General features: G+C 37.5%; 1 protein-coding gene across 9 annotated transcripts in view; it reads left to right on the top strand.

The window, feature by feature from the left end:
• Nucleotides 1-16,565, top strand: part of HMGCLL1 (3-hydroxymethyl-3-methylglutaryl-CoA lyase like 1) — a 205,208-nt gene that overhangs the window by 43,640 nt on the left and 145,003 nt on the right. For 6 of the 9 annotated variants that reach the window (XM_049092198.1, XM_025419078.3, XM_025419084.3 and 3 more), the window contains exons 2-3: nt 10,627-10,707; nt 10,933-11,040. The exons of 1 other annotated variant lie outside the window; for it this stretch is intronic. In XM_049092198.1, the coding sequence (XP_048948155.1) occupies nt 10,627-10,707; nt 10,933-11,040 (189 nt within the window). Of the gene's footprint in view, nt 1-1,827; nt 1,902-10,626; nt 10,708-10,932; nt 11,041-16,565 lie in introns of those variants that run through there. 2 more of the 9 variants (XM_025419083.3, XM_025419080.3) reach the window with 2 other exon arrangements.

Below are 16,565 nucleotides of genomic sequence, written 5' to 3'. Positions count from 1 at the left end.
CAGGACTCCGGGATCACATCCTGAGCCAAACAAAGGCAGACGCTCAACCGATGAGCCACCCAGGCATCCCAAGAATAAATCATTTCTTAAGCTAAATAATGTAAATAATAGCCACCACTTAAAGAAGCATAACTGTGTATGCAAGATCTCATGCAATGTATCCATACATTGAAGTTTTTCTTTTTTAATTCTTTTAAAATCATCTTAATATATTCACTGGACAGATTATAGAATTCTCGCATTAAAAAGGACTATTCTTGATTTCTTCAATTTGTTTCTCCTTATGTTTCATCTCACTTTTATTTCTATTGATTTCCATTCATGTTTCATGAACTTAATTATGTTAATATTCTGTATTTTCAATCATACACTAATTTATAATAGTTATGATTTTATATTAATTTATAATAGTTATGATTTTATTAAGGCATTATAATGAATACCTATTAAATATGTGTGTATATATTTATTGCTCCAGACACTTTTATTTATTTATTTTTAAAGATTTATTTGAGAGAGAGAGAGTGAAAGCAGGGGAAGGGGCAGAGGAAGAGAAAGAGAACCTACAAGCAGACTCCCTACTGAGTACAGAGCCTGATTCAGGGCTCCATCCCAGGACCCTGAGATCATGACCTGAGCCAAAACCAAGAGTCAGCCACTTAACTGACTGAGTCACCCAGGTGCTCTACTCAAGACACTTTATTTTTAAATTTAATTTTATTTAAATTCAATTAATTAACATATAGTATATAATTTGTTTCAAAGATAGAGCTTAGTGACTCATCAGTTATGTATCACACCCAGTGCTCATTACATTATGTGACCTCCTTAATGCCCATTACCTAATTAAGCCATCCCCCCACCTGCCTCCCTTCCAGCAACTCTGTTTGTTTCCCATAGTTAGGAGTCTCTTATGGCTTGTCTCTCTGATTTCATCTTATTTTTCTGTCCCTCCCCTGTGCTTATTTTGTTTCTTAAATTCCACACATGAATGAAGTCATGATAATTGTCTCTGACTGACGTATTTTGCTTGGCATAGTATCCTCTAGTTCCATCCACATCATTGCAAATGGAAAGATTTCATCTTTTTGATGGCTGAGTAATATTCCATCACACACACACATACCATCTTTATCCATTCCTTTGTTGATGGACATCTGGGTCCTTTCCATAATTTGGCTATTATGGACATTGCTGCTATAAACAGTGGGGTGTGGGTGCCCCTTCAGATCACTGTTTTTATCCTTTGGGTAAATAACCAGTAGTGTAATCACTGGGTGGTAGGGTCAAGACACTTTTAAAAATGGAATTTATTTAACAGGGAAATGAACTTTAGTGATGCAAGTGTTAGGAGCCTCATTCAAAAAAAATTTTTTTTAAGATTTTGTTGAGAGAGAGAGCATGAGCAAAGGTCGAGGGGAGAGAGGAAAGCAGGCTCCCCACTGAGCAGGGAGTCCAGTGCAGGGCTCTACCTTCTGGGGATCATGACCTAAGCCAAAGGCAGGCACTTAACTAAGCCACCCAGGCACCCCCCCTCATTTTAAAATTTTTAATAAATTTAGATCTTATGCTGTCCATCATTCTATATTTCAATCTGCTGTATTGGCAGATAGTCTTGCATAATATTCTGCTTTTTTGTAACTGCTCTTATTTAAGTGCTCATAAAATTTACATATTCCCAGAAGGAATTCATATTTAATTATGCTTTATATCTACAGTGACACCCAGCATTAGTTTTCCATTTAGTACCTAGAACAAATATTAGTATGCATACATAGAGAAGAGTGTTCACATTTTTAGAGCTTGTTTTTAATCTCTGTTAAACATTGACCCAATGCAATTGGGAACAAAGTCCTGCACACATTCCCCTTTTCCTTTTGGCTGTCAAAAATTATTAAAAGGTAAGTGGATACCTTCTTTACCTTTTGATTTTGTAAATTAAGATATATTGTTCATAAAATTTGAAGTGACTTAATAGTACATTACAAACTTATTTTTACCTCATTACAAGTAAATTCTTAAACTGCCAGAGATTGCTTTTGAGTCAACTTTGGGACATGGATATTCTGAGAGAAGGGTTTCAAATATCAGCTTTGTTGATTCATCCCTTCATCCTAGAAAGGCACTGGAGAGAAAATGTCTTTAGATAGCTCCAGAGGGCCAAGGTTTCCGTACATATCTATTTAATCAGTGATAATGCTTTATGTGTTTCTGACTATGTTAGGTTAAAAGGGAAATATCTAAGAACAAATATGAGAATGTGGAGGTTTTAATGTTACTACAAAATGGACTTTGTGCATATTTAAAATGAGATGAAAAAACTAGATTCTTTTGGAAAAGTGGACAATTAATGCTCCCTTAAAAAGTTCAGTTTAGTTTCAGAAGAAAATCCTACAATTTCTTGATTCAGACTTCTCATCTGTGTAGTGGGAGCATTTGATTTGGCTGGCATAGCAGTTCTCCGTGGGAAGAATACTGGCTATGAAACAGGATATGTCAATATTATAAAGACTTTATTTACACATAAAATTACTCCTCAGGAAATGAAGTGAGTGGAACATATAAAAATCTGTCAGGAAATTTCTACGGTGTTTTCTTAGAGGGGAGAAAAAAGCAGTATTTGTAGAGTGAATAGTAAGGAATCATCTATCACCATCAGGGGGGTTGATTGTATATACAGAAGCCACCCAGATATATTTTATGTATAAATATAAAAAATAAATACATGCACACACCTCATTAAGATTTCAGAGAAACTCCCATCAAAATATGCCTTCCATTTAATTTTATGTAAGATTGAAAATGTGAGTAAAGCAGCCCATTTATGTTCTGCATAAAAGAATGGTTCATTATTTCTCAACCTTAAGCTCAATAGTTTGTGGTATATTTAATCTCATCCTAAAGAAAACTAGAAAAGGAGCCAGAGAACTTAGTTGGGTAACCTTAGAAAGTCACTTAATCTCTCTTTCAGTTCTGCCTACCTCAAAGGGTAGCTTCACAGATGAAATGTAGATAGAAAAGTGCTTTGGAATAATACAGCAACGTGTAAATGCAAGATAGTATTGCTTTTGTTGTTCTATGAAAGTGAACCATTAGAAATCTGATACCAAATGTGGGCATACATTCAGCCATATAACATGGCTTTTTGAAAGCCTTGTTCTGGATAATACAGCTTTTGTTTTTCACTAGTATCCTCCACTACTCCACATTCAACAGGATACACTGAGCTCAGTAACATAGAGCTTTTAATGCTATAAAAATAAATTCAGACTTTAGACCTGTTCAAAGACTATGTAGCTAACTTCTACACACTTAAAAAAAAAAAACCCTCAATTCCTTAGAACTATAAGTCTATAAGTCATTTATCAACTCTCATAAATTCACTGTAAAGAAAAAATTGCCATGGCTACACTGCCTCCCCTCCATCCCCCCCACCGAAGGTAGCATGAAGAGCCCTATGCCACTAAAGTATAAGCTTGTTATGGGCAGGGGTTTGTTTGTTTTATTGATTCATTTCTATATATCCAATAACTATAATAATATTGCTGATATATATTGAATAAATGGAGGGCCCACCTTTTCTAAATTTTAGATGTAAGCTTATTAATCCATTTAACGGACAATATTCAAGTGTTTAGTATGTGTCCATTCTGATGACTCTGAAGGGATCTTTGGTTTTGTTTTTGTTTTAAGTAGGCTCCACACCCAGCGTGGAGCCCAACATGGGCCTTGAACTCACAACTTTGAGATCAAGACCTGTACTGAGATCAAGAGTTGGATGCTTAACTGATGGAGCCACCCAGGTGCCCCTGATGACTTTGAAGGTTTATAATAAAAAATGCAAAATAGGCAAAGTGGTAATTTAAAGGCCTATTTTAAGATAAGTCTCTCTGGGATCATAGAAATGAAATTCATGAATTCTATTTGGGGAGGTCATAAGAGTCTTGAGTAGATGACTAATTGAATCTTAGATAATAAGAGTTTGTTGCTGAGTATTAATTGAGGTAATAAAGATGTTGAGCAGCAATTCTTTATGGATCTCTTGCATTTCTGTATGACTTATTAGCAAGGCATTGATTAATTTTCTTTGGAAATATCTTTTCAAGGTGTTTGTCTAGTAAGCAACTTGGGAAATAGAGCAAAGGGCAGGCATGCTAACTGCCCATTATGAAATACTCAGGTTCCCCAAGCACAGCTCCTGTCATACTCAGAGAACCAGTGTGAAGAAATGTTGTTGCTCTGACTACTGCTATTAATGTGAACAATAAAGCCTTTGTCTCTGATTCAAGAGCTGCATATCTTCTGCCAGCACCCATAATCTGTGGCAGGGTTGCTTATGAGCTAGAATGTAGGGTAAAATCTTAGTCCTTCACAGGTTGTGACAGATTGTTAATAAGAATGGTATAGAGAGGAAGGCACGACTTCCTGAAAGAGGAAGAATGAGAACTTTTCTGATGGATTAAAGGTATTTGAAGGAAGTCAGTGGAAATTGTTAACAGATATATTGACCAGATTTTATAGTCAATTGAGCAAAATATGGTCTGTTTTATTGTATGTTAATGATAAGAAATTGGGAAGATGGTGGCTGTCTGGTATAAAGGAAGCAGATTCAAGGGCTGAGTAGTGTCTTGGTTATGCTAACTTTCCTAGGGACAGGGGAGCCTCCTTGGCCATCTGGCAGTCAGTCTCAGGTCCACCTATTGTAACAACTAGCACTAAGATCAACACTATGTGGGCTGAAGGTTTTCTTCCCTCTTTCTGTCAACAGTTAGTAGGAGTATAGAAGGAATAAATTTGGCCAATGTTACAGAAAGAACCCAGGTAAATCATAAAAAACTTTAGTTCAGTTGGGAGTTGAGGGGGTGGGGTAAGTAATGCTTGTGATAGAGGAATAGCAGTAACCGGACCTTCTTACAGCTTAGCCTGTCCTGCTGTCTGTCTGCCAAAGTTAGATATAATTGGAGATGACAGCAAAAGGTCTCTAAGTCTGTGAATCCTGGCTGCTATACAGAAACTTTGGCCCTCTTGGGGAGATTTGGCTGGGATAGACAAACTCCTGTGAGGAGCCATAGATGAGTCAGTCATTGACTAGTATGGAGGATCAAACTGCCCCAGGTTGTGTTTATAGTGCCGAAAGGCAACATAGAGGAGAATGAGAAGGGAGCCAAAGAATTCTAAATGAATTTTATAGACAGCCTTGCCACTTTGTAAAACTCCCTTAGCCAATATCTTGTGACTGGATGAGGACTTAGAGATGTTATCTTGATGATGGATCATGTGCAAGTCCAGCCCATGTCAGCCAAAGGGAACAAATCCCATTATCCTGCTGGAAACCAATGCAATTATATTTGCATTGGTTTCCCTGATGCTGGGTTCAGGGGTTCCCTAGGTTAAAATCAGCAGTGATAGTAATAATGATTTTTATGTGTAATGTAGGGCTTGTGTGTTTTCCAGATATCGCAAGTTCATCTGATTGAGCTGGTAAGGAGCTACTAAGCTACCCCAAATTGGGAGGAAATGTGCCTTATTGATATAGAACTGATCTCTCCCTCTGTGCCCCCGGATCATTCCCAACCTTCTTCTTCCATCTGCTTTAAGAAAAAAGATGGTTTTTAGTGCATAGTTTCCCATACATACTGAGAAACTTTGGGGAGAGGGAATACTCAAATGTTTATGGCTATCATATAAAGGCATCAAAGTCATCATCCTATTCAGTACCATGACAGTGGGGAGTCTTGTTTCAACTGATGGGGTTTGGGCAGTGTTCACAGTGGGAAAAGAGAACCCAAGTAACCTTTTGGGTCAATTCAGTGTACTGTTGTCGATTACACATCTGAACATATAGCAATAATTGATGAGTGATATGACTATAATTGTTGGTCCTGTAAGTGCCAGAGGAGATCATCTCAAATAGGAAGAACTGCATGTCCCTATGATGGTGATTTTACAAATTGGAACTTTTAACACAGTCAGGCAGCCTCCACCTGGAGGTGCTGGTTAGGATTTTGGACCTCTCCCTGCCCTGGCATAGCTACCAGTTATCTTTTGAAAATCAGGTATTCTCTTGCTGTTGAATTTTAGTTGAAACTGGACACCTGAGCAGTGGAGGCCTTGAGAAACAGGCTTCTCTGGCCTGTTTCCATTTTGGGAGTTCAGCTTGGACCCTGACTAACAAGGTAGTACAATCTCAACAGGCCTCACTAATCAAATCAAAATGACATATTCAAGAAAGCAGTCAGCCTGTCCCCAGTGCAGTCTCAGCTTTGCACAAAAAAGGTAGCAGCTGCCCTCTGCTGCCCACCCCACTGCCTGAAGCAGAGTTACTAATTCAATGGTGCCCTCCTGTTCACAGTGCTTTTCCTGATGCCTTGGCCTGGCTGGCTGATGTTTTGGCTAGGCCAAAACCTGATGATGTCCACAGGGCTGCTGCAGTTGTAAAGTCTCTGTAGGAGCTGTACAGAACTAAAAATGGGTGTGGTCACTTTACCCACTCAGGAGCACTAAAGACTATTAATTTTTTTTTTCTGACTTTGGGGTTATGGTCAGTGCCCTAGCTTACTTGTCTGCCATTTGAACATCTACAGATTGACAAATCAAAGACATATGTTTGTGTGCTCTGCCTGTGGGTGTTAGGGATTAGGGAGCTAGCACAAATCCTGATCCTCTAGCTACTGCTATTGGTGTTACAAGCCTTTTTTCTCTCACCCAGAAATCTTGTGCTTTCCACCAGCATCTTTGGCAGGCCTTGCTAGTTAGCTTACAACTGCCCCATTCTTCATAATTGGTAACTATAAGGATATACTTCTAATGTAAATGGTGTAGGAGAGTTGACACTTATTTTGTCTATATAAAGCATAAATTAACTGCTTCTTACTGGCTTGGGATTCTTATTTAAGCAGTGATTCAGAGATGGAGGCTCTTTCAATTTTTTTTTTTTTTTTTTTTGTCTTTGTCAGCTTTCAAGTTTGCCATATTCCTCTGCATTAAGCTGGCCAAAGGGGAAGGAGCATGGAGGGATATGCATGGAATATTTCCATGGACCAACCCTAAAAGTAGTACATATCATTCATCTTTATATTCCCTTGGTTGGAATTTGTTCAGAAATAATTCTTATGTAGGGGAGAAATGCAGTCCAGGCCTACGCCCATGAAGAAGAGAAATGGGTTTGGTGGAAAGTCTTTCCTAAGGACAGAAGGAATTTCCAAACCAACAGAAACTTCATGTGTACAGACATGAAGGTGTAGAAGACATGATTTTATCATGGCTAAATTCAGAGAATGCATGAAAGGAGAGTGTGGTAGAAGATGAGAGGCTTGTCATGAATCATTTCACTTTAAGCTGATAGATCTCTCTGAAGGTCTGTTGGATGCTGAAAGATTTTAATCCTGGAAAATCAAGATTAGCAAGACTTTTTAGGGAAGTTATAGCAACAGAAAGGCTGAGAAAAAAATGACAATTTTAATGAAGCCAGTGAGAGAAGAGTTTCACTAATATAATCAACAGGTAATTATTGAGCACAGTCTAAGTATTACGCATTGTGCTTGGTGGTGGGTGTATGCCAAAGTCAAACCAGTAATAAATGGACCACGTAGATACAAATGGTAAGAGAGAAGGTAAAGAATAGCATGTTCTGGAGAAATACCTGCGGAAAGGCATGCGGTGGGGAAAGTTATGAGATAGGTTTTGAATCACTGACTTCTATGTACTTGAATAGCATTTAGGTGAAATTTCTTTGAAGGCATTGTTGATGTATTGCTGCAGCTCCTTAGAGAAATCAATAGAGATAGTAATCCCTAGAAAAAGACTGGAAATCACCAAGAGAGGGCTCTCACATCATATATATTCATGTATGTGTTGATTGATTTGGTTTGCTGTTAACAAGGGTAACTTGTTAACTCTTTGAGCTTACTGAACACACTTTAACTTTCTTTTTTTTTTTTTTTTCACTTTAACTTTCTTATTTCTCAGATGCATGGCAGAGGGAATAGAGATACAAACCTAGAAAGACAAAAGAATAGTATTATATTCAAGAAGAAATCTAAAATAATATCATGTGAGCACATATATTGCTTTTGTTACAATAAGAAAGTCTGCATTGTGTGAATGGAGGTCTCAGTCCTTGGGTTCCCCATGAGAAGATTTGCTAGGGGATCTGTGCTGGATAGACCATCAGAAGGAAAGTAGTAAGCACAAAGCAGTTGATTAAAGCACAGTTACACTCCCAAGGTAGGAGAGTGGGCAGGTTCCCGGACTTGGAAGCGCCCCCAGGTTGTTCTTGGATTGGATATTATTGGGTCTCTCTGGTCTGAGAGGGACTGTGAAGTGCTGTGGGGTGGTCTCTAATGGGGGCTGCTTCCAATCAAATGGGGAACTCCTCCCACAGGTTGGGAGGGGGGATTTTTAATCCTTGGAGGTTTGTACTAGGAACCATCCTGCCAGATTTTTCCATCCTGCAGGGCTCTACCCACAATGCAAATACATTTTAATGAGTATAGAGGATACCCTGGGGCAGGGGTGGAAGAGGAGAGGGCATGTTCCACACCTGTGGCTCTTTGGTCTGTCAGCCTTACGGTCTGAGAAGCCACAAAGTCAGGATGTTGTGCTTCCAGGCATTTATTGTGCAGCTTCATTGTCACTCTCCCTGCCTCTAGTTCATGTCTCTCTCATTCCCCTTCAATGGTTGGGACTCTGCCTCCAGATGTTCTCTCCAGCACTCATATCTAGCTTCTGCCTAACACTTTGAGACGGCTGAATTTGGTTGCAGTTCACACTTTAGTTTTTCTAGTTTATTTCTACAACAATGTTGCAGAGGAGGGTTTTAAATTCTTGAATTGAATTCAGCATATTGTTATACCTTAAAAAAACACTGTGTTCTTTGTGTACTTAAAACACTGCTGTTGAATAAAGAAGTGCTCTTCCTCCATGAATGCTCCAAGCCAATTGCTGTTGCAAGTGTAGTTTCAAGAAGCAATCAGCGATAATGAAAAAACATGGTTTAAGATTGGCCAGTTGTGTCTTTGTTTCTGCAGTCCCAGGACTAGAGTTAATAGGAAAGAACAGTGAACTTTCATTTACTCTACCTTCCCATGCCATCTCTATCATTTAGTGCCTGGTTGAAACCATGGCTTCTGTAGATGAGATGGTTTCTTGATTGCCATCCCAAACTGAGTTTAAAGCCAAGGAACCCCAGGCTGCTTCTTAATCCTGCACCCTTCCAGCTGCAGGGATTACAACCTACTCAGAAGATGTAGAGATGAGAAATATTTTCCTTTTTGGTTAATTTTTGCTTGTTGCCCAATTTCATGGTAGTGCTGAGGTTGGTGTGTAAACATTGTAGCAGGGATCATCCTGGTTCTTTTCTTGAGTTAGCACTGAATGCCAATAAAACCTCATATTGCCTATAGACCCTAAAAGGGCCAGGGAGCATTTTTTCTGTGTCATAGAAACAGACTGTGTCCTGCATCCAAACCAGCCACTCCCCAGTATTTGTTGATGTTTGCTACAAGGAGAGAGTGAGACAATACACATTGGTTAGCCCACATTCATCATCCCCGTAGAAAGGCAAGATGAGAACAGCTCTGAAGTACAGGTCCTGCTGATTTTGATTGAGATTATTCTAATTTTAACTGCAATACAATGTTTAGAAAGGCTGTTCTTATTTTTCCTGTTTTAAACTAATGTCTTTCTAAATATGACGTGTCCATAGTTCTTGGTTTAGAGCCAGAGGTTCCAGAGTCCAAACCTTCTGCTCTTCCAGATTTTAGCAAAAGATAGAGTATTAACACTGGGCTGACAGCTAGTTGTTCCCAGTGGAATATTGAGGGTTTCAGTCCCAATGGAGGGGCTGTGTCCTTCAGTAAGCTGTGTCTAGGTGCTGGTTGTGCTGTGTGACACAAAATAAATAGTATATCTTTTTCTCCGGTCTCAGCTGTTTGGACACAGGCCAGAAAACCAAAGTAACATTACTCAAGTTCAGGGTATAGAGTGTGGCATCTTTATCATGACTCTGCTCTGTAGAAGTCTGTTAATACAAACATGTAATTTTATTTTTATTTTTTAAGATTTATTTAGTTAGAGTGAGAGAGTGAAAGCAAGAAAGAGAGCAAGTGAGCATAAGCAAGAGAGGCAGAGGGAGAGAGATTGCCAAGCAGACTCTGTGGTGAGCATGGAGCCAAATGCAGGGCTTGATCTCAAGACCTGAGATCATGACCTGAGCCAAAATCAAGAGTAGGACACTAACTGACTGAGCCACCCAAGTGCCCCAAAAGATATAATTTTTAAATGAATTCTAACAATAGCAAATTTGCCATCACATGTAGTTACTCAACAAGTTTGCACTTTAGGTCATACATGGTACCTTTCCCATAGTTATGGTTTTAAAATTAATCTTTTCAATTTTAATCATAATTAGATTAAATATCATTAAACTAGAAGAAAAAATGGCATCATGTTGCCAGTAATATAAACTTAGTATTTGAATTATAGCATTGTATTGATTTCTTACCATTTTAGCTTTCTGGGGTGAGAAATTTACTTAACAAAGTGTAAATGTTTGACTTTTTAAATAATCAAGTTTGATGTTCTAATAGCTAACCTGTTTTTCTTGCCTTGTATTTTCCATTTCAGGAAACATCTCAGTTATCTGGACTCCCTGAGTATGTTAAAATAGTAGAAGTTGGACCTAGGGATGGATTACAGAATGAAAAGGTAGTTTGATATTAGTTTTATATAGTTTATTTTGAATGGTAAATCAAAATATTTATTAATATCCTAAAGACTTATATGGGTTTCATGGTTTACATGATTGTTCTCAATTGGTATTAAATTCACGCATCTTAAATACGATTTGCTTTTGTTGAGAAGTAATTTTCTACTTATGTTCAATGGACTCTATATAAATTACTTATAAAATAATGTTTAATGCTTTCATAGGTTATAGTTCCTACAGATATAAAAATTGAATTTATCAATCAACTTTCCCAAACTGGCTTGTCTGTAATAGAAGTGACCAGCTTTGTGTCCTCCAAATGGGTACCACAGGTATGTAAATCCATAATTCCCTAACTGAATATTTAATTCAACTTTTCCAAGGTTTAGCGAATGCTCTGATATAAATTGTGATATTAACCTGATATAATTACTAGTTTACTATCTTTTTACAAAACATTAGCCCATGCATTGAGACATGATTAAAGAAAAATCCCTATCATGAAATATCTTCTATCTATTAAGTTTTAAAAAGTTTTTTGGAACTCTGTCCTAAGCCTGAGTATATGATTCGATATATTGAGTCAATAAGTCACTTAAATAGCAACTTAGGAGCCTCCCATCCATTTATTATTTTACTGACTTGATGAATAATCTGAATATCTTCAGGTGCTTTAGCTTTTTTTGTCTTAGAATGAAGTATTGATAAGTGGCCTGATGATTCCTTCCCCATGTAATCTCATATTAATCAGAAATGTAGATATGAAAAAAAAAAAAAAGAAATGTAGATATGTACTCTTTGCCATTTTGGGGGGGTGAGCCAGGAGGAGCTAAAAGAGAGCTTTCTTTTTTTTTCTTAAAGGTTTTATTTATTTATTCATGAGAGACACAGAGAGAGAGAGAGAGAGAGAGAGAGAGAGGCAGAGAGAGAAGCAGGCTCCATGCAGGGAGCTCAATGTGGGACTCAATCCTGAGACTCCGGGATCATGCCCTAGGCCAAAGATAGGCACCCAACTGCTGAGCCACCCAGGAGTCCCAAAGAGAGACAATCTTAAGCAGGCTTTACACTCAGCATGGGGCCTGACACAGTGCTTGATCTCATGACCCTGTGATCTAAAACCAAGAGTCAGATGCTTCACTGATTACTTTCTCATCTCATTCCCTTGGTTCTATTATTCTCTAAAATCCTCCTTCATTTACTTTCCCAATTGCTTTTTCTCTATCATTTCCCTACAAATTTAGGGTTCCCGTAAGATTCTGCCCTCAGTAATTTTCTCTGACTGTGCTCTCTTCTTTGTGTGTCTTTCCACCAGCACTAGTCACTTTAAAAGGATGAAAACTCTATATTTCTGGTCCTGCTTTTTCTGATAAGCTTCGGCTAGATGTGCCACCAGTACCTCAAACTCAGTTGAGTCAAAATCAAACTTCTTTCTGACCATCCTGCTTTATGTAAATAGCTCGTCAGTTCTCTATGGAGTCCTGGACCTCAGTACTCAAAGGTCTCTCTTTCATATCTAGTCAGTTACATAAAAATTATTTTTCCTTAGCATAGCCTATATTTCTCTCTTGGTAACATTAGTAATCCACGCTCTTATTAACCAATTATTGTGGTAGTCACTTAAGTGATATTTGTAAGCATTATTTCTCCTTTCCTTATATTCTAAAATCTTCTAAGTTCTTTATTTTTATTATTTTTAAAAAGATTTTATTTATTTATTTATTCATTCATTCATTCATTCATTCATTTATTTATTTAAGAGAGAGAAAGAGAAAGAGCCAGCCCAAGTGGAAGGAGGGGCAGAGGTAGAGGGGGAGAAGTACGATTTCCTGCTGAGCACAGTGCCCAATGCCAGTTTTGATCCCAGGACCTTGAAATCACAACCTGAGCCAAAGGCAGGTGCTTAACTGACTGAGCCACCCAGACACCCCTCTAAGTTCTTTAGAGATTCCTTTCTCCCCATTAAAAAAAAAAGTCTGGAAACTAGTCTGGTATTTCAGGTCCTCTATACCTTAGCCCTTTTCCTTTCCTGCCTTAACTCTATTTCTCTACTTCATTTTGCTAAATGGTCTGCCAAACCAAATTGCTTCTTCCCTAATTATAAGTCCTACCTCTGTATCTAAATAGTACCTTATCTAAACTTACTTATGTATATCTCAATTGCTACACTGCTCTGTCAAAATAAGATGATGCAAAAAGGCTTAAAATAATAAAGCCTTTTCAATTGCAAGACATTAGAAGCACCAGAAGCCACAATAGAATTAATAGTAATACATCACTTTTCACAGAGGCAGTTTTCAAATATCAACGTTACTTTTATTTTTTTCAAAAACAAAAATGTAACTTTTCTTCATCTCAGTTGTCACTGTTTATAATCATATATGTTTTGGTAAACATTTCTTAAATTACCTGCTTCCTTGACTATAAGAATGATGGAGGTAGCATCCGTGTCTGTCTTGTTCATCACTGTGCCCCTCACTTAGTGTCTAGTAAGTAGGTGCTTAATAAGTTATTGTGAAATGAATAATGAACCAATCAGCCTGAAACAATAATAATGCATACCTTCAGTTTTGGGGGATGGACAACTGACTCTTTTGTTCATATATTTGGTCCTATGTAATGAAGGCCACAAATATTTTCCTTAGGAAGGCACAGATAGCCTTATGAGACCGGACATATTTCCTTGATATTACCATTTTATAAAATGGCTACCCATTGTTATTTTATTAGCCATCATTAATTTTAAGGGAATGTGAGACCCTTTTTATCATATTTAAGTCTTCATGAAATTGCTTCTATTTGATTTATTTAGTGCTCATTTCAAAAATTTGATTACTGTTGGAGAGAAACTGGAAAGGTAGGTATAACTTGAGGGTAACGGCAGGAAAAAGGAGAGGTCTTGGTCATTTTAATTGATGATTAATCAAAGTTGTATTTCAGATATTATATTTTACTAGATCCTCTTTAAGATATTTTTATTTTCCAATGTTTTTGTAAAGCTTCCTACAAAATATTCTTCTTTGCTAAAATGATGCCCCTTGTCACATTCTATTATACAACACTGGAAATTATTTGATAGATTATTCTTGAAACTAATCTAGGACATATTCAATGACATTTAGAAGGATGAGGCTGGAACCCTCCCTGGAGGGCCATACTTCCTGTTTCTAGTTAAGAGAAGAGATGGTTAAAGCAAAAGGGAAGGCAGTCCCTCTGTATGCAATAATAGGAAAATGCTTTCTGGTCTCACGTTAAGTAGATATGTAATGAGACAATAAAGTAAGATGATTTATTCTGGGCCTGGTATGGAGGTGAATTCAGGACTTAACCTATTGAGATTTAATGAACACTTCCTAGACTCAAAGTATTATTGAATAAATGATGGAATTCCCCACGTAGCTCCTGAGGACAGCTGTGGTGAGGTGGAAATACCTTTGGTACTATGTTTCTGTCTACATTCTGCCCTGAACTTGAGTAAGTGATTTAACCACCTTGAACCTTGGAAGTCCCAGCAGTGCTGCCTATAGCATGAGGATGTTTAGGGCAATAAGGCCCATGAACAGATCCCTGCATGTGAATGCCCAGAGTACAGAGCACCTGACCCCTGACTAGCACCCCATAGTGTTATTTGAGTGAATGCTTAACCAGCAGATAGGCTGACTGACTGACCCTGGACTCCATACAAGTAACTTCCTTCTTTATCATGGAAAGCCTTTTTCTTAAAGGCTTTTTCTTAAAATGTGTTTAAATATTGGATCAGGTAGGCCCAATCTGAATAATTGAAGATACTTATCCTTCAAATACTGAAGAATATGTTACATACTTTTACTTTTCATGTGGTTATATGCATTCCAAACAAACAAACAAACAAAAAAGTGTTTTAAATAAATCACAAATCTATAAAAAAAAAAAAAAAAGGCGGTGTGCCTGAATCAAAGATAGTATCAGATTGATTCTTCCAAAGTTGTACCAGTCACTTACTACATAACATATCAAGGGATTTTTCAAAGGACAATATTGAGAATATCCCATTTTTGCAATTTGAATTTCCATAGTTGTGTTTGTGTTGTAGATTTCACTGAGCTTGCCTGAGCAGAGCAGTTTTTATTGTTGTGGTTAGAGATTATCTCATCATGTAATTCTGCTTTCATTTTTTTTATGCTCATAAAATGTCACATCAGCAGAACTAATTCATAATGTTAATTTTTCTTTTGAAATTTTACATCATAATAACTCATTTTTGAATAAAATGTCATGACATCAGACTACTCTAATGTCTGAAATGTGACAGAACAAGTTTAGTGCAACAGCTTACATGTGATTGAAGTAATTTCTACTTGTTTTAAAGACTGTGAGTTTGGCTCTAAATCAGTCTTCTATTAATTCTTTGCGTTTTCTTCCATTTCTTTCCCTTAAACATAGGTCATGGGAATAGTCTTCTAGTTTATGTTTAGATTGCTGCTTGTTCACTTATTCTTTTTTTAGCATTTTAAAGCGTTTTTACAGTTGCCTCCCACTGTTTTGTTTGGCAGCAGCTTTCTAAAGCAGCTAGAAGAAAAGTTCCACAGTAGCAGGGTGCCATATAAAACAGGATCCCACTCCTATAATCTAAATGGCCAGAGATGATAAAATACCTGCCATTAATAAAAACATGTTCTTTACAACTTATCTGGAAAAAAGATTTCCTAAGAGTGACATATAATATACGAACATTTGAAATGAATCCAGATAGCCCCTCACTTTCTATGGAATGAACAATAACAGCAGAAAGAAAACATGTTTATAGAGATAGATAGACCTACTGCAATTTTGGAATGCGGCTCTTAGTACTAAGCTATTTATTTTTTTAAAGAAATTTTTAAAATTTTGTTTATTTTTTCATGAGGGGCAGAGACTTAGGCAGAGGGAGAAGCAGGCTCCTTATAGGGAGCCCGATGTGGGACTTGATCCCTGGACCCGGGATTATGCCCTGAGCCAAAGGCAGATGCTCAACAGCTGAACCTCCCAGGAGCTCCTAGTACTAAGCTATTTAAATCATTATAAATACAATAATTTCCAAAAGTGAAGTAGCATTTTACATTCATCGTATTTACCGATTTGGTTTTAAACATTTTCATTCACATGAGTGATTAAAGTGAACATCAATCATTTACTGAAAAATAAGACTACATTAACCTATACACAGCACTGTATGTCTATATAGGTCATATGCAAAGTCTCAGCAAATGCTTCCTTTTAAGTTAACTTTTAACTGTTGAAACCAGTGGGTACCAAGTCATGACACAGAAATAGATTTTCTATGTAATAGTAGAAAGAAGTATACAGAAAAGACTATAACACTCACAAATCAGTTGAACAATTAAAAATATTGCCGAAGTGCAATGTGAGCAGTAAGGAATGTATAAACTTTCCCCTGCCCTCCTTTTAGTGTGTAATAGAGGCCTTTTTTAGTAATGAAAACAGTTATTGGATTGAAGTTCCAAATTCAAATTTACATTGATGAGATGCAGGAGGCTGTAGCTTCTGAGTGTCCTCCTGCTTCTCTTTCTGGCTCTGTTCTTGTTAAAAGGATGAGTGTGTGTGGAGAAGAAGCAAGGAAGAGTGTAAGTTAGCAGAGATGTCCAGTATGTAAGTGAGAGTGTGTGTGTGCGTGCACACACACGCATATGTGCACATGCCCGTGTGTTCATGTGACAGAGAGAGAGGGAGAGAAAGAGGTTGAGAGAGCATATGCCCTCACACAGAGAACACCCAAATTATTTTGTTTATGAGGCAAGATAACTGACAGTAATTTCATTATCTGGGAAGTGATCCCGTGAAAGTCTCATTCATTATTTCCCAGATGAATTGGCTCCTCCCA

This window comes from Canis lupus, chromosome 12 (genome assembly GCF_003254725.2).
Source record: "Canis lupus dingo isolate Sandy chromosome 12, ASM325472v2, whole genome shotgun sequence".
NCBI classification, from domain to species: domain Eukaryota; kingdom Metazoa; phylum Chordata; class Mammalia; order Carnivora; family Canidae; genus Canis; species Canis lupus.
The sequence above is the reverse complement of the archived record's forward strand: the minus strand, read 5'-3'. Positions and strand labels throughout refer to the sequence as shown.